The 19185-nt window shown below is 32.0% G+C and overlaps 1 protein-coding gene across 2 annotated transcripts; it reads left to right on the forward strand.

The window, feature by feature from the left end:
- Positions 1-2028: 2028 nt before the first annotated feature.
- On the forward strand, positions 2029-18360 carry LOC126775941 (RNA helicase Mov10l1-like). Of its 2 annotated transcripts, XM_050498146.1 has the most exons (20): positions 2029-2166; positions 2326-2455; positions 2803-2920; positions 3935-4097; positions 5521-5648; positions 5865-5971; positions 6457-6594; positions 7024-7120; positions 8426-8522; positions 9858-9963; positions 10497-10667; positions 10796-10943; positions 11359-11507; positions 11614-11748; positions 12466-12659; positions 13010-13155; positions 14305-14423; positions 15259-15370; positions 15987-16163; positions 16666-18360. In XM_050498146.1, exons 2-20 carry the CDS (start codon positions 2337-2339, stop codon positions 16924-16926), a joined length of 2685 nt encoding a protein of 894 aa, XP_050354103.1. In that variant the 5' UTR covers positions 2029-2166; positions 2326-2336; the 3' UTR covers positions 16927-18360. The 2 variants fall into 2 exon arrangements, with proteins under 2 accessions (XP_050354103.1, XP_050354102.1); XM_050498145.1 differs by lacking the exon at positions 2029-2166 and having other exon boundaries at positions 2235-2455.
- Positions 18361-19185: the final 825 nt, after the last annotated feature.

Below are 19185 nucleotides of genomic sequence, written 5' to 3' on the forward strand. Positions count from 1 at the left end.
ATTCTAATTATTAATATTAATATTTAATTAATTAATTTAATTCTACAGCTACAGACATACTTTAAAATTAAAAAGACTATTCAGGAGTGTTAAAGATATTTTAACTGACATTTACAGATAGAATTATAATATTATTCGAAATCAATCTTGTTTCTTATAAAGACCAAAGTCTCTAAAGAAGTAACTGAGGTTAGAATAGATACAAACAACAGAACAAGTTTTCTAAAAAGATTTGTTTTTTAGAAAACTTACAAATATTATTTAAAAAAAAGGTTTTATAATTGTTAACGTTCTAAATTTTTGAAAAATCGTGTTAAAAACATAAATTTTACTTAATACTAAACCCTTTTCACCGGTTTGATGATGATCCGGTATGCCTTCGTATATGTTTGTCTGCGTATTTCTCTTCAGTATCATCTGAAGAAAAATATTTACATAATATTATAAAATGTGATAATCAGAACTGTGTTGCAAGTTTTTAAATCATTTAAGTATTAAAACGTGTAAAAAAATTAATATTAAGTTTGTATGTGGATATTTTACGAATACCATCATATATACATACACATGTTGTAATTTCTGTTACTACTCTTTCTACCAAGTGCGGTCTTTTTTATTTCAATTTAAGCTTTTCAAAAATAATCCTTAAGGTAATAATAATATCCCTGTCACAAGTCATCGAAATATAATAATCTACGTCCTACATATTGTAGTATATAATAAATTGCAAAGAGTAGGAATCACTCAAAAATACCGCATGACAAATTCGTGAGACGAATATCGGGCAAACATGTGTAGTAGGGTATTACAAAAAGTAAATTTTGACGATACTAAGGAAATACCCAATGATGATTGATGATATCAAAATGGTTGCATTGATGTTGACATTAACCTACCAATATAATTATTTCATTGATTAAAGCAACAGTCAAGACAAAAATTCCTAATCTCATTTAAAATTTATGTTGTTGACGTGCGTATTAAATGCCAACAATAGTCTACTCTTATAAAAAAAGTCAATGGTAAAAGTTGATGGCGAAGTGTAAGGGTAGAGTTCTTTTCTAGAATGTATTACAAAAAAATTGTCACATTAGCAAGCAACAATTGATATTTAACATGTAAAAAGAGCAGATTTGATACTAGCGAGCACAAATTGAAGACTGAAATATGTTCCATATTGGGACGTTTTTATTTCGAGTATTAAACCGTGTCTAACAAGGCGAGTGACAGCTGACAATAAATAGTAAAATTCCATCCATTTTCAAATCACTGGCAAATGAGCTTCTGATATGCGCGACTCCTACAAGATTTTGTGCGTGCTATAACACCGTCGCTTCAAGTTGGAGTTGATTGCCGACACGAATGGCAAAAAAATTTAAGCTGCTGCGAACACGTTGTACTGTGGTGCGACGAGTGGAAGCCGAATACTTATTCAACCTACTTTCAGATTGGTGAGTAAATGACGTCATGTAAACGCTTGGACCTCTGGCTGGGTATTCGTAAACAAGTCATGAAAACGCTTGGGCCTCTGGCCGGGTTAATACCCAGAAGAAGTCAAAGAAGAAATCATAGTAAAAACACACGCCGGCAATTTTCCTCTTGCTATCACTTTAACATGAAATAATACGACAATGCACCATTTTATAACCTTCGATATGATATAAGGATTGTTTCTCGGCCTTTTCACTGGATTAGAATTGTTTTCTAACATAAAAGTAAGCGAAAATTGAACAAAAAACACAATGAGCGCACCAACTGTCAAGTTTGTTTCGCTACTTAAGTAGTAGTAGCGAAACAAACACCAAAACTGGTTACGCGATAAGAGACAAAAGATTTGATAATTCTATCTCTGTCTAAAGCATTTGTAACGTAATTTTCGTTCTCTTTCTTGTGTAAGTGAAAAGGAAATCGTCATTGCGTCTATTAGTTTCTCTGTCTACGAAAGAAGGATTTTATTATTGACATTATTAAAAAAAGAGATTTTTTTTAATCTGTGTGAAATTACTAAAATAAAATAACTTGTGGTCGGGGAATTCCTACAGTATGTTAGTTTTTGTTTCAAGTAGTTATAGTTAGCTTGCACATTGCTAGAAGTTTTTCAACTAAACCCATTTAGTTGCACGTAAAACAATTATTTTACTTCAAACGCGGCAGTTCTAACTCAAGGTAGTCAAATTTGATGTGTTCATAATAGTATTCTTTGTGTTTCATATTTTAAAAACTGACAAGTCAAAATGACGTCTACATCTAACGAAATGTTATTTTTCTATATTTCATATATTTAAATGTTGAATACCTACTTCAAAAATGAAATTTATTTTGCAGTGATAAACAAAATGTTTTGTCAAGTGTGTGGCACAGTTGATGAACATTATGATGAAAATGCGCTTGTTCATCACAATGATACACCCAAACATTTATGCAATTTAATACTACTAAACTATAAAAATAATAAGTAAGTCATATATTTTACTTATATTAAATACAAATGTTAGTTTAAGTCTCAATAAATAAATATTTAAATATATATAGTATTTCTTAAGAAGTAAAAGATAAGATAAGAAAAGGTCTTGGAAGTATTTCTTCATTTATTTATTCAATATTTTATCGATGAAAAAAATCTTAGTTATAAAAAAAATTAAGCACAGTTAGTACTGCTTTTATGCATACACTAATTCTATTGGAGTATGAACTATTTAATTAATTTAAATGATATAATAGAAGTTAATATCTATCTACCATAATTTAAAAATAAAATATAACTCATAATTACATGTTTTGATTCTATATTTTTTTGCTTAGACGGTATTTCAGCAAGAATCGAGATGGGGTAATCATTTTATGTAGTGCTGAATATATGTCAGAAACAACTACTGGCTTAACAATACAAAACAGTGATAACCACAAAATCAGAGTTTATGTAAGTATTTTTTTTTTTTTTTATTATATTATTGTTTTATTAATAAGTATGATCATTTACGTCCATAATATAATGATCTAAGATAGTACAATAGACAAGATAATTAGCAATACTTTCAATTTCTTATCTATAAATTATATAGTTGCTTACTTGCTTATAAAACAATTTAATGATGGAAACAAACAATCCATTTATTTATAGACTAGTAATATGTACAATTTTATTAGTCTTTTAATGATTAAATTATTAAGTGTTTCTATTAGGAACAGACTTCAAAAACGACTGGCCTCAAATAGCTCGAATACCTCTCTGAATTCTCGTAGATTTTTAAAAATTCACCTCACAAATGTCTTTATAATTCAGACTGATCTGTTTTTCTCTTGTAAATACATAAGAGGGATTAATACTCATTTCATGAATTTAATGTAAATGTACTCTCCGAGTTTACAATCTTAAGTGTTTAGATCCAGATTTAGTCACAGTAATTATGTCCGATAGATCTGAAAAATTAATAATTAGAAGAAATCAGAATCTATGCAAAGAATACTTAAATATATATATATATATATATGAATTTCTGTCCTTTCTGAACAAGTCATATGATCTCATATCAGGAAAAATGGAGAAGATTAAATTTCTAAATTGAAGAGTGGTATTCTGGCAGTTAAAGATCAGCTAAAAAAAATCTTCTTTGATTTATCTGTTACATACATAGAAACAACATAAGTCGAGATGGTTTAGTGGTTAGAATGCGTGAATCTGAACCGATGATCTTGGGTTCAAACCCGGCAAGCACCAGTGAATTTTCATGTGCTTAAATTGTTCTAGTGTATAAGAAGTTAATGTACCATTTTTATGTACAGACTTGTAGATATATTATTTAAATGTTTTTAAGTGAAATTTTATCCAATTAAATATACTATAAATTTTTGACTAAATATTTGGTATTCATTATCCTAATTACTTTTCTGTTATTTATGTTAACTCTTTTATTAAATAATTTTCTTTTTACAGGTTAGGCCCAATGAACAAGTAAAATTTTCATTCAGTATTAAAAATGATATGAAGAATGAAGATTTACTGGTGATAGGTGTACAACTAGCTCACCCGCAATCCCAATTTGTAATGTCCAAACACCCCTATATTTTTGGAAAAGATCCTAATATTTTGATGAAAAGTAAGTATATTTATATCTTTTCTTGTGATAAACATGCATAGCTCTTTAATTTTTTTTACCTATTGTTTCGTTTACTAATTGATACACTTGTGTAGTAGGTAATAGATGTTTTTTATTAACTAGTTACCCATCTCCACTTCTTAAAATTAAAATTCATACATTTTTGATTTCTTTTCTAAAGTTGAAATTTCTAAAAATTATTTATTAAGAGATGCTTATGTTATAAAATAAAATAAGTTTCAAAATTCAGTTTTCTAGACTAACTTTCGCTGTGCGTTAGTAAATCAGGCCGAACAGTTTTAGAAATATAGATAACCAAATAACTAATACTTTAAATTTTATGATGGCAGTGATGTCATGTGATTGACAAAGAATGATTCATCTTCAAAAAAATATGCATAATATAACAATTTGAATTGAATTAATTGTATGGCAAATTTTTATGAATATGTTATTAAACTGTAGTATTTATACTTCAATAATCAATAAAATTACGAAAAAAAACTACTCATGCTTCCATAACATGACTTTTATGATAAAAGTAAGATACGTTTTGAGTACTTTGTCCACTGTAATTAATCATATACATAATTCAACAAGTTTAAACGTGAATATATCACAATTTTTTATATATGTAATAGATTAGATAATCTTCACTCTCTCTCTTCATCAATAGTTGATATCACTCATTAGTTCCATTGTTTAGGTTATTTGTATTTAACTTCCACTGAGGTTATTTGTTGTTGTTTGTATTTTGCTATAAAAACTTATTTGAAATTTGCACTTTTTTTATTTCTTTTGTGTTACTCTAATGCTCATGCAGAGAACCGATAACATCAGATCAGATATACAGAACATGATTGATATTGATATATATAATAAAATAAGATATTATGAAGGCACTCATAGTTTGTATAAATAATTCACTTCTATAAAAAAAAAACAAACCTGTCACAGTGTCAAACATAGCTTGTTCAGTTTTATATCAGTCTGTGTGAAGGTTCAATAAAAAAAATAAGATCACTTGGATCTTAAAATAATTTATAATAATTTAAAATATATATATATATATATATATATATATATATATATATATATATATATATATATATATATATATATATATATATATATATATATGAAAAAATATTTAACATTCCGTACCAGTGGTAGCACTTGATGATTCATAAATACTTTTAATAGTCTTGTTGATTAAAAATATTTTGATTTGATTCAATTAAAACATTCTTTGTTGAATAGTAGAATGAAATCTTTCTATGTGTGTCTTGTATTTGCTTACAGAAGAGTAATTGTATTTTATATATTTCATCTGTATATGTATGACCATATTACCTATTATCAGCATGTCAGTATTGTACTATTTATTTATATAATTTTATTTGTGTATATATTATTTTCACAGAATCGTCAATAGACGAAGATATTAGTGTCCATTTTCAAGCAATGGATATTGGGCAGTATGAGATGCCTATAATGTTTACTTTTCATAGAAGAAGTGATGAGAAGAACATAATATTTATACGTGAAATGGTAAGTATACTCAATACATTAAAAATTTCAATTCAATTTCAATCTTTGTAAATTATTCACTTAACAATTAAGTGAATAACTAATTATGCTATAAATCACTTAAACCAATAAGACTTAATAATTACTAATAATAATAAATAAATTAATTAATTATACTTAGCTAATTAGCGAATTTCACTTTGTCGAAGCTAATATTTATGATATTTTCATTCACAGGTAGTCTTGGTTCAAGAGGAGTTTTTATTATTAGGAAGTAATAAAAGTCCTTACACTTCTTCAAATTGGGAGAAAGCTGAGCATTTCATTGAGTCAACTACTCATGTGTATGTATATATTTTTTTGAGTCCCACGATAACAAAATACCCTATTAGTAAAATAATCTAAATGCAAAGGATAAATTGTATTATTGTTCCTTCAATTATCTCTTTTTTTTTATTTTGAACTATTGCATTGTGATTTGTTAGTTTTGTTTAAAGTGTGCTTAATATAACAAGCTAGACACTAAAGAAATCATTAATATTATTTAATTATTTTAAACACAAAATTTGTATTTGTGTTTATAATTCATCTCGTGCTTGACGGTGAAGGAAAACATCGTGAGGAAACCTGCATGTGTCTAATTTCATTGAAATTATGCCACATGTGTATTCTACCAACCCGCATTGGAGCAGCGTGGTGGAATAAGCTCCAAACCTTCTCCTCAAAAGGGAGAGGAGGCCTTAACCCAGCAGTGGGACATTAACAGGCTGTTACTGTACTGTAATTATTTTAAAACATATATTGATTCAAAATAATCGTTTATTAATAGGCCTTATCAACTTAAATACAAAATTCCAAAATTATTGAAAATTTTACTTCCCCGTGGGCTCGAGGAGAAGGCATTGGAGGGCTTGAAAGAGAGTCCTGAAACTCTACAGAAATTGAGAAAACTATTAATATCTACCAGGTACCATGATTTTTTTTAAACATTAAAGTGTGTGGTTAATAAGATAAACATTAATGTTTGTGGATATTTAATTATGTTTTTCTATAATGTATTTTACGTTTAAACAGGCGTAACTTGTTTAAAACTAAAGCTTCAAAATCGAACCTAGGACATTGCTCACCTATAAATAGAATTATAAGGACCTATAATTGCGTAGATATGAGCAAGGATGTAGACACATTTACCATCATTATACATAAATTGAGAAGGTCCATAATGCCATTAATAAGTAAAACTTAATTATCCATATTAGTTTTCATTATTATTTTTATTTTACTTTACATGTTTATGAATTTCTCATGAGGAGAGGAGACCTTTGCTTAGCAGTAATACATATCCTCGCTGATATACTTATCTATATATTAACACAATACAGCTTATCTTTTTCAGAGCAATATTTGATGAAGGACCAACAAAAAACAACTATATGATTTACTTTCATTATTTGCTGTGGTGGGAGGAAATTATTTCCAGGATTAATTTAAGGGTAAGTTAGGTTCCTATGATAAACATATTTGAATTGACTGCCTCGTTGCTCTAGGTCCTGGGTCAAATTCTGGGTCGAACCAACAGAACATTATTGGGTTTTCCTGTCGAGAAATTCTCAATTACAGCTCGGAGTGTGGGAATTGGCAGTGACATACCTTGGAATGCACGTGAAGCCGTTGGTCGGGTTGGGTCTTTCCCGTCGTGTCGGATAACTGTCCCACCGGATTATGAAAGTGCGCTTGTATACGATCCTGTGCAATTAGCTTGGAACTCTTAGCCGAAATCTTTTTGAAGGACATCATCATAATCAGAACGAATTAATAACTTGATTCCACCCTCCCGATTTCAACGGAGTCCCAAGCCGAGGTCCGGCCTCGCAGGAGGCACCCTTAGAACGTCCGTCTCTCTTGAGCCCTGTGTGGCTCCCAACATCCGGCTGAGTTCAACTCGCCTATCCCGCCCGGTGACGCTGTAGAGGCCAGTAACGCCAACAGTACTACACAAACCGAAAAAAAAAAACTTGATTCCAATGGCAGGAGTAATAAATAACAACTTTGACCTTGAATTGACATGACATTCGTAAAAGACTGGCATGTTGAACGTCAACCATGTTGTCGAAATAAAAAAAAATAGATGGATATAAAAACACTATTACCACATAACATATCACACATACATATTTTAATAACTTAGTATTTTATAGTTTTTTTTTTTTTATAAAATATTAACAAGAACTTTTAGTAGAGCATAAGTTGACAGAGTTATTAGGAAATCACATAGATTATGTTATATGTATTATTCCTTTTCTTTATTGGAAAATAGTAAAGGTGGGTGTATATGAAATTTATTAAAGACATTCCTGCAGTTTCGGAAATAATGTTCAAAGTTAGATTTGACTAATTTTAAACCATTCATCATAATTTTTTGTCGGTTGTCGATGACGCAATCGACGGCGGATAGTGTTTAAATTAAAGCTAAATCAATTACTCTGACTTTGATCAGAGATTTAGAAGCCGGAAGTTAATTGTGTTTAATTAATGATTCAATTTGAATTGCAATTGAATAGGGTTTGATTTTTTTTTTAATTTCTTTTAATAAAAGATTATACTTAAGAATAGGGCTGTGAGAAACATGCTGCATATTCTTTTGTCTTTGCATTATAATTATTTATATAATATATTCTTTTATCTTATAAAAAAACCATAGTCTTGTGGTATATTTCTATTATTTTGGTTGAGTCTGTTTCTAGTATGCCTCCATACTATGTATTACATATATATTAATGAGTTTTATTTTTTTTTAGAAATTTAATATGGCAGGCGTTCAAATTGAACTTAGAGGTGACGTTTTTGTTCTGGAAGTACCCGGATTGGCTGAGAAACGGCCATCGCTATTAAGAGGTTTATAGTATTATTATTTTTTTTATTTTTTATAATAAATATTTTATTATAAATACTATATACAATTACATGATATTTGGAACTAGGCTAATTAGATTTTATATAATAAGTATTGCTCTATAGACTTCCAAACTAGGCGACATATCTGTATCTAATACCCGTGTCTTGGAAGTCGAATTTTTTTATTAAATTACATAGCTCATGTATATCACAATCTCATTTAATAAAGGCTCCCATCTATACATTTTATATTTAACAATTAACGCTTGTTTTTGTTAGTAGTATTGTTGATACATGCTTTCGATTTAATTGAAAATTGCATTGTTGTTTGCATTTGCGTGATGATTTCAAATGAAACATATGACAGGGCCTGCGAGAGTTGAGTTGAGTATCGAATAGTTGTCCGTCTGTTATGCGTACGCGCACCGTTCGAACTAAGAGAGTATTTTGCGAATTTTGTCTTTTAAGGGGGACGGGATGTCGATGGATGTCAACTTTTTTAATATCGTCGTGTTCGATATGTCTTTAAAATATATTCATAAATGTTTTAGTGATCAGACGAAGAGAGCCGCATAAAATGCAAATTTTTTTTTTTTTAGATTAGGAAGGAGGACGAGCATATGGGCTACCTGATGGTAAGTGGTCACCAAACGCCCTTAGACATTGGCATTGTAAGAAATGTCAACCATCGCTTACATAGCCAATGCGCCATCAACCTTGGGAACTAAGATTTTATGTCCCTTGTAATTACACTGGCTCACTCGCCACACAACTCACAACAATATCAAGTATTGCTGTTTTGCGGTAGAATATCTGATGAGTGGGTGGTACCTACCCAGACGAGCTTGCACAAAGCCCTACCACCAGTAAAGTATATAAATATATTTAGTTATTTATAGGCTATAGTAGCCTTCATAGCCTATTACAAATATGCCTTAGGTAGTAAACTATTTATTGTACATTAACAGTTCATTGCATCATCGGTGTAGTGACTAGTTTATAAGAGTGTATGGTCTTTACACTCTTATAAGGCCTGGAATGAAAAACCGGATCGGATTAATAAAAGAATGGGCTATTTTCTGCCAAGAATTTTACAGTTGTCTCAGCCGCCTGTATGGTAACTCTTTTAGGAATTGCCATCCTAATTACGAGAATGTATATAAGTGTTATGTTTGCGACGCATTTGTGAACTATATAATGGCTTTTCTTGCGTGATTGGCTATTTTCAGTTGAGAATTGCCGCCGTTGCGTGATCGATCAGAAAGACGCCCTTATCTTCACTACAATAAAGTATTTGAGATATGGCCAAAGTGATAATTATATTTTCCGTTCCAGGCGATCGCGTTTTCCTTCGTCCACAAACGGCTTCGAATGTGATATTTGAAAGTGTTATCAAGGATATTGATGATTGTCATATTCACTTATCTAATTTTGATCAATCGTGAGTATTTTTATTATGTAGTCGTTCTTTTTTTAAATTACAGATTGGCGGACGGGGAAATCGGCCACCTGATGTTCAGTGGTCACCACCACCCATAGACATTGGCGATATAAGTAACATGAACTATTGTGATGTAACTTTATCTTCATTAATACTCCATAGTATAAAATAAAATATATTTCTGTATATATACTCAGTAGCAAAAGCAAAACAATAACCGACCCCCTTCACACTCATAAGTTTGACTGCGCGCGAGAGAGATAGACAGACTTTCATGATACGCATGCGATGCGACGTCACACCGCGCGCTTTTTCACAGACACCACACAAGCGCAACTTGTTAATGTGGTGAACGCGCCAGCTTTATAATTTATAATATAGTTAACTGACCTGCAAGGGATGGGTTATGTTCCTTGGAGTGCCGATGTGTATGCATCTAGGGTCTCACGATAAAGCTACGAGTCGCCCCCGTCGTGTTTACTCAACTCTCTATTTTTAAAGATTAGAATTAGTACATAAGTAACGGTTTCCAGGTTCGCGGCGCAGCACGTGGAGGGCGCGGCGTACGACGTGCGCTTCCTGCTGTCGCGCGTGCCGGTGGAGCGCCTGCACGACGCCGTGTCGGCGCTGTTCAGCTCCAAGCACGAGTGCCGCGTGTTCCCCGAGCCCGCGCGCCGCCCGCCGCCGCGCAAACACTTCGCCGAGTGAGTCTCGCCCCCCCCCCTCCACGTTGTCCCGTTTTTTGCCGCTACTAATACATTAAATCTACTAACGATCGCCCCTCCCTAAACTATCGTTTTACATTTAGAAGCAAGAATTTGATTTTCGCTAGGTTTTATAACCCACTAATATCTGGCAATGAGGAACAAAAGTCGGCGGTCGAACACATCGTGGCCGGCACTTCGGGCAAGGCGCCTTACATCGTGTTCGGGCCGCCGGGAACCGGGAAAACGATAACCATTGTCGAGGCTATCGTCCAGGTATAGTGGAATCATTGATTTTACTAATAGAATGATCTCTCGTATTGTTGGCTTCGTACAAAAACGTTTTGTGTTTGGTTGCAGAAATTTACTTGTAAATATAGCTTTACAAGCAGAGTCTAATGAAGAATTGAGAAACCAGACATATAACATTTTTTAATGCTTTTTAAAGTTATTTTTGTTTTTCTGGCAATCATCGTTTATACGTTAGTTTGAATATTAAAAAGAAAAGTTATGAATATTATAATAATTTTTATAATTTCCTAAGAAGTACACAACTGTAACGTACGACTTTTCACATTAAATTCATTGCCGCCTCGCTGGATATTCGTTTGAATCGACAATGCTGCAGTTGTATCACTTTGTAACGGCCGACAGGCAGTACACACACTGACTTTTCTTATAATTTAAACAGTTGGTAGTGCGCAATCCGAAAAACCGCATTATGGTGTGCACTGACTCCAACATGGCGGCGGACCACATCGCTCTGATGTTACTGAAGTACAACAAAAAGCTAAACATCACCAATTTCCTGATTAGAGCCAACTCGCAGTCTAGAGAATGGTATGACAAAATAAAGATAATACAGAAATAATAAATGCGCTTAACAAAAATAGCCTTGGACAGCTCTTACGACGGTGAGTGGTTGAGACGTGGTGCTGCCCGACAGGAGCGTGATGCCGCCGGCGCTGGCGTGCGTGTCCAACGGCACGAGCTACGAGAACTTCTACTCCGTCAGCAACGTGCACGTGGCCAGCTACAGGATCTTCGTCACCACGCTGCTGCACGCCGCCAAATACGGATCGTGAGTTGTCTTCAAGATTTTAATTATATTGTTTAAGTGGATTGGATATAGCTACGTTATATTTTTTTTGCGATTGCGATTTAGAATGCATTTTTATAAATTTTACAATAATATATAAAGTTAAATATTAAGCCTGTATTATATGAAATATAAATGAATCCCAAGTCTATAAAATATTTTAATTTTAAACAAAACATAATAATTCTAAAATATTTTGGGATAGGACCTTTCAGAATGGAGCCCAGTATGACCTCAACTAACACGTATCATACGTACGTAACGTACCGTTAGCAGCGCTATCGTGGCTGTATACATTGGCTATATTAGACTATCAGTTATTGGTACATTTTGACTAAAATTAATACCAATTGCTAGCTGTACTGCGAGCAGTCGTAATCGAGAAATACTCATGATAATAGACTTGTATTTATCAAAAATTGAGCCTCATAGTTCCTAAATATTAAAATAAACCTTCTTATACTTTTGCTATTTATTGTGGTGTTTCTTAACTTCTTTTTTGTATCTATTTTTTTAAAGTCAACTATTATATTTATATTATATAGAGGTCAGTAGATAAATCTTGTATATATTACAAACAAAAAGTAAATCGTCAGATTGTTAACGATGACGGAGTATCAGAAGGACATATCCTAAAAGAATGAATTGGAGCAGCTTAATGATGTCGGGTGAAATATACACAAATACGATGTGAAACAGGACGAGGAGCCAAGCGGCGTACAAGTTGCAAATGACGCACCTGTTCATCGACGAGGCGGCGCAGGCGTCGGAGCCCGCCACGCTGGTGCCCGTGACGGGGCTGCTGGCGCCCAGCGGCCGCCTCGTGCTGGCTGGCGACCCGCTGCAGCTCGGCCCCGTCTGCATCTCCAAGGAGGCGAGCGAGAGGGGGCTGGGTAACACTACCGCTCTAGGATCAATGTAGCATTCAGTCATCTATGGCGAAAGGAGAAGCAAATAGCTCTACTAAATTATACACTGCAAAATGTTCTTTTCTAATATAATTTTATTTATTTTTTTACTTATTAACGTTCTTTAACGTGAGATCAGTTAAACAATGCTCTGTCTTCTTCTTTCGAATGTCAAAACAATAATGACAGAAAGAGATAAATCAATGATCGACTAAACTGCCACGAATCAATGTTCTTAAGTAAAACCGTAACTGTGCAATAGAACTTACACTTTAAATAGAATATATTTTTGCCTCTTGCTTCTGTCTATTTATTTATTTTTTTATTGTCACCAGGCCAGTCGCTACTAGCGCGGTTGAAGCAGACATACGAAAACCTGTACACAGATCCGAACTACATAACAATGCTTGTCAAAAACTTCCGATCTCATCCGGACATTTTGGCGATACCAAACGAATTGTTCTACGACAATTGTTTGAAAGTAAGTATGTTCGCTATTCATGTGTGTAATATGTCGCTATTCATGAGTATAGCACTCGTTGGTAGGTTTTGTGCAAGCCCTTCTGGGTAAGTACCAAACAGAAATACTTTGTATTGTTTGGTTCCGGTTGAAAGGGCGAGTGAGTCAGTGTAATTACAGGCACAAGAGATTTCTTAGTTGCCAAGATGGTGGCGCATTCGAGGTGTACCGTAACCGTAACAGCCTGTGAATGTCCCACTGCTGGGCTAAAGGCCTCCTCTCCTCTTTTTGAGGAGAAGGTTTGGAGCTTATTCCACCACGCTGCTCCAATGCGGGTTGGTAGAATTCACATGTGGCAGAACTTCAGTGAAATTAGACACATGCAGGTTTCCTCACGATGTTTTCCTTCACCGTAAAGCACGAGATGAATTAAAATCACAAATTAAGCACATGAAAATTCAGTGGTGCTTGCCCGGGTTTGAACCCACGATCATCGGTTAAGATTCACGTGTTCTTACCACAGGGCCATCTCGGCTTTCATTCAGCGCATTCGAGGTGTAAGGGATACTTATTATTTTTTAAGAGGCTAATATCTATGTGCATTGGTGTACTCTTATTATCATTTGCTCGTTCGCCTATCTACGATATTAAAAAAAAATTATTACTCAAAGAGTGTCGACATACTAACGCTTGGATGATCTATTGATAAAATTGTTCGTCATTCTCTCAAACAATGTTTCGATAAAAATATATTTCTACACATAGTAACACTAGGCTGAATAGCTGTTATGCATTTGTTGTGACTTACTTAACGTCGAATAATATCTACTTTGCTTCTACTATTTTATTGCCAGCATTATATTTAAAAAAAAAAACCCCGCCGAGTTTCCGAGTTCTTCTCAGGGCTGGGTGTTTCTTTTCCGTACCGATGGTAGTTGCTAGTTTGACTATCAATAAGCAAGAGTAATGCTTCAATGTTGAACAAAGTATTTTTATTTTTTATTTCATTTAAATCACCAAATGTATGCACCCATCATTTTCCATATAACATTATGGAATACACGAAGGCATACTAAGTAAATTGATTATAGTGATATTTGGAATTTTAATTAATCTGTAAGAGCTAAGAGTTCATAGTGATCTTAAAATATTTTTATCAAATTTGTGCAGCCCCTAGCGACCTTGGACTCACTCAGCCACGAGAACATCCTGGGCCTGGAGGGCGGGCAGTGCGCAGTAGTGTTCCACGCCGTCAACTCGCGCGAGCAGCGCATGGGGAACGCGCCCAGGTACGTCTGCACATACGTATATGTCGCGCAGTTATCGTCAAGAGCAATATTGTATTTTTATTTGTGAAGTTACGTCATAGTAATTATAAAATATACTATAAATTCTCCATGTTTTGTCTGAATGGGGCTGTTTAAATAAAGACGCGAAGATGAACATCTTAGAGCCCATGATTAAAGCCACATTCAGGGGTCACAAGAACAAAATGTTAGGTTTCTTAGTGTTGTGTATATGGGCGAAGATACCACCGGCTCATTTGTCTTTCATAAATTTATTAAATACAAATGCAGGAAATTTTGTCAACCGTCTCAACTTATCACAGACAGTATATTTTAATATTTTATATATTCTAAATTGTAAATTCAATGGATTCATTTATTCATTCTTGCTTGCTCAAATTATCTAAACCCAACTATCACGGGTCTTCGTGTTTTATCCAATCTGTTAACTAAACTTCTTTTGAAATAATTAATATGTACGTAAGATAATGTGCGCTGTACGCGTGCGTGTTTCAGTCATACACATTAAATATATATATATATATATATATATATATATTAAAAATTAGGATATTAGATTAGATATTATGTATATAAACATTAAAATTGATATCAGCTAAATTTGAAAAGTATATGGATTTTAACGTACGTAATTAAATGATTTTCTCCCAATTAATATGTGTCTACAATTGCAGAACTAAGTATATTTAATTGTCGAGAATATATGTATAAATTTCATTTTATAGTAAAAAAAATATTGTTTAATAATACGAGGTCGTTTTGTATATTATTTCGTACCAATTTATTTAGTGTTAACATAAATCTGTTTGTTCAACAGTTATTTCAACGAGAAAGAACTTGAAATGCTGAAGAGATATACAAAGGCATTAATTGATAAACACCAAGTGTCTCCTAAAGATATTGGCATCATCGCTCCGTACATTAGACAGGTATTTAGAAAAATATATTATTATTTGATTTCGCTTAGGTTATATTAAGATAAAAAGTAGAGATGGCCTAGTGGTAAGAACGCGTGAATCTTAACCGATGAACGTGGGTTCAAACCCAGGCAAGCACCTCTGAATTTTCATGCGCTTAATTTGTGATTATAATTCATCTCGTGCTTTTCGGTGAAGGAAAACATCGTGAGGAAACCTGCATGTGTCTAATTTCATCGAAATTCTGCCACAAATGTATTCCACCAACACGTATTGGAGCAGCGTGATGGAATAAGCTCCAAAACCTTCTCCTCAAAAAGGGAGAGGAGGCCTTAGCCCAGCTGTGGGACATTAACAGGCTGTTACTGTTAGGTTATATTATGCGATGTAGCAAAAGTCCGTTATTGTGCATCATAAATATTTACTATATTAAAAAAAACTAAATCTATTATTACTTATTTAAGTAGGGTTAATACTTACGCAGACGAAGCCCTGGCGGAAATTAGTATAAGAATAAAATATAATTTATATATTGTCCATTTAAATAAACAAATTGTAACTTCACTTTTTTTTTTAATAATCATTTTTGTAATAAGTGAATAATGTTACTTATATGCTAATATTAAAGGTGTACAAGATGAAAGGCTGGTTGACCAGTGAGAACTATAAAGAAATTGAAGTCGGTACGGTGGAGTCGTTTCAAGGGAAGGAGAAAAGAGTTATTCTCGTGTCAACAGTGAGGGCTAATTGTAGACTTCTGGACTATGATGCGAAATACGGTCTCGGATTTTTAGTAGACGATAAGGTAAGTTTATGAATGTATATAAATTTAAAACAATTATAAAGACTTAGCCGATAAAACTAGAGCTTGAAAGTTTTGATAAAGGAAATCATACGGTTTAGAAAATTTAACACAATGAAGGACTTAATTAAAACATTTGTATATAGTAACTACAATGCCGTTATACATATTAATATTTTCTTATTGGAACTATTAGAGTTGAAATGTTTCGGTTTCCCTATAAATTTTTTTTTTGTTTTTCTGTCAAGAATTTCTCAGTAGCTGCTCGGAATGATAAACTATTTGCATTCCGGTATCAAAAAGTCTATGCTAAGTCTTGTACCTGAACTCTTTGCGGTATTTGGTTATAACACCCCTTTGGGTTATGAGAGTCATGTAATAATAATAGTTTTTCGTTTCTTTTTATTGATTACTTTTTATCTTTATTTAACATAGTTTTTTTCAATTACCCTTATAAATATCCAAGGTCTAAAATAGATATTTAAGATTCTTATTATATTTTTAGCGGTACAACGTAACATTGACACGAGCCAAAGCCAAGCTTATCATAATTGGCAACCCAACGTGCCTGACACGCGACATAAAATGGCGTAAATATATGGATTACTGTCAAAAGAGAAACTGTTATTACGGACAAGAAAACCAGCAGATGGAAAGAAGCTCCACTCTACTCACAGAAATAGCTCGGACGCGATTCGATAAATGCAGACTGACTGATTTCCTAAAACCGAAAACTGAAACTGCTACAAAGAAAAATAAAAAGTAGTTGCCATTTGTTATTTATACTTTAAAAGTATACATAGTATACAGAGAAAACATTTTACCAATAGTCTTATTTCTATGAATGGTTAATTATAATATTTTTCACAAGAAATTATTATATTTCTTTCATGATTATCGTATAAGTATTAAAATAAATAGGTATATTATACTGTTTTTATGGTACAATTTTTGCATGTATGGATAAATATTAGCTCAGTCTTTTGAGTGTGTAAGTTTCATTTTCTCTCTTTTATATTCTTCTTTATGTTTATGCAATCCCTTCAATCTTAATTGCTTTATCTTAATTCTTTCCTTAATTGCTTCCTTCTTTTCTGTCCGATAACAAAAAAAAAGATATTTCTAACTTTAATCTATTTTTCGACACATATTTAAAACTAATCATATAAAAATGGTAACTGTAAGTTATAATTTTATTATTCGTTATTAAACAAATCTATTCCAAATTTTAGGCTATATGACAAAAGTACATTGATGTAGAAATGATACAATCTATATTAAATGTACTGGAAGTTTATATTCCTGTGATATTAAAATAATTTTTATATTTAGAAAGAGGTAAGGTTGAGCAACTTTTTGACAAATATGATTTATACAGTGCCATTTGAAATTAATTTTGATTATGAATCAAACATAATTTTATAATGTTTATTTTGGTATCATTAAGTACAATATAAATAAAATCAATACTTGTTATAAATAAGTCAAAGATAAATTTATAAATATATAATTGGTTTATTCTTGTTTCATAAGATTCCTTTAAAAAGCTATTTGTTTTTATAAGATGAATAAAGCTTTTGTAAAACTTAAATCTTTTAATTTAAAGGATTGCTCTGCTAAACATCAAGGGTCATTGAATATTAATATGTTACATTGTTATGGTGCTCAGTTTTGATGGAAATGTATATGTTATAAATTAATTTTAATATTTGTTTAAATATTGGGGAGATTAAATTAATGAAACAAGCTTTTTAATAAAGTATTCTATCTGCACACCCTTCAATATGTAAGCATTTTTAAAAAATAATAAACAATTTTTATAATGAAAGATTTTGTTTTTATACATTTATTTTTTTTGGATTTACATTTTTTCAGGAATAAATTGGACATTTAAGGGGACAAATTTCAGTTTAATATTTAAATTCTAAGTTGTAGTTGTTTTAACTATAAAAAGATAAAGTAAATGTATTATAACAAAGTTACCATATGTATGGTTTATGTTAGTAAGTGAATTAGTCACATAGAATTGACTGTGAATCGAAAACTAAATATAACCTTTATTTCTTCAATACTGCAATAAAGCTAGTAGAAACACTGTCTATGCTATATGCCTAATTTTGATGAGATAATTTTAAGAAAACCAAATGTTTAATTTCGTTTTTAAATCCGTATTTTACCTTACATATTATATGATAAAAAAGATTTTATCGAAATAAAAAATATTTTTAAATATAACTGTGTTTAAATTTTAAAATCATTGCAGCTTAAAAAATATATAGATATTATTTAAGTTTCTAGGAAATTTCTATTTTTCTTTGATAGATACAAAATACGTTTACCAATTGACTTCATTCATAATGTAGTGAAGAATTCACATAATTAGTACCTTCAACAAAGATTTTATACGTGCAAAATCAAACAAACATTATTCACATATTATATTAGCATTTCACTACGTGTTAACGAAATAAAGTTAATGGAAATGTAATAATATATTATATCTGTAAATTCTAGAAAATTTTGAACATATTAAATGTCTCACTAAAATGAGAAATCATATTTATTCCAAAAGGATTATTATTACAGTTTTTATCTCTTATTTATTAACCCTTAGTAGCCTGATTTACGCGAGTCTTCTTTGTTAAATATTACTGTATTTGCTTGAGGGTCTAGATGAAGGGAAAAATAGCTAAATAAATCACAATATTTATTTTACATATTTATTTAAAAAAAAACAGGTATCAATTTTGATACTTCAGGCATTATGGCCATAAAGAAATCTTAAATGACCTATGCATGAAATAATGCGAAACATCGATTGTTTTTATTATCGCATAACGATACTTTGCATTTTTTACAGAACCAGGAGGTAAGTTTCCTACAATTACTAAATTTACATTTATTCCTAGACTCCATAAATATTTTTTCATGGCCAATACAATCGGAACGCACGTCAGTTGGGGGTAGTACTTGTGCATCTGTCCGGGGTTTTTTAGAGGGTACTGTATTGTCTTGTTGACTGTTG

This window comes from Nymphalis io, chromosome 19, assembly GCF_905147045.1.
Source record: "Nymphalis io chromosome 19, ilAglIoxx1.1, whole genome shotgun sequence".
NCBI lineage: Eukaryota > Metazoa > Arthropoda > Insecta > Lepidoptera > Nymphalidae > Nymphalis > Nymphalis io.

Bases quoted from the DNA above. Each gene is read 5' to 3' on its own strand.
- LOC126775941 (XM_050498145.1), top strand. From the start codon at position 2,286: ATGTTGAATACCTACTTCAAAAATGAAATTTATTTTGCAGTGATAAAC. The intron at 2,456-2,802 runs GTAAGTCATATA...TTTTTTGCTTAG, and splicing joins CTAAACTATAAAAATAATAA to ACGGTATTTCAGCAAGAATC. The intron at 11,508-11,613 runs GTATGACAAAAT...GCTGCCCGACAG, and splicing joins AACTCGCAGTCTAGAGAATG to GAGCGTGATGCCGCCGGCGC.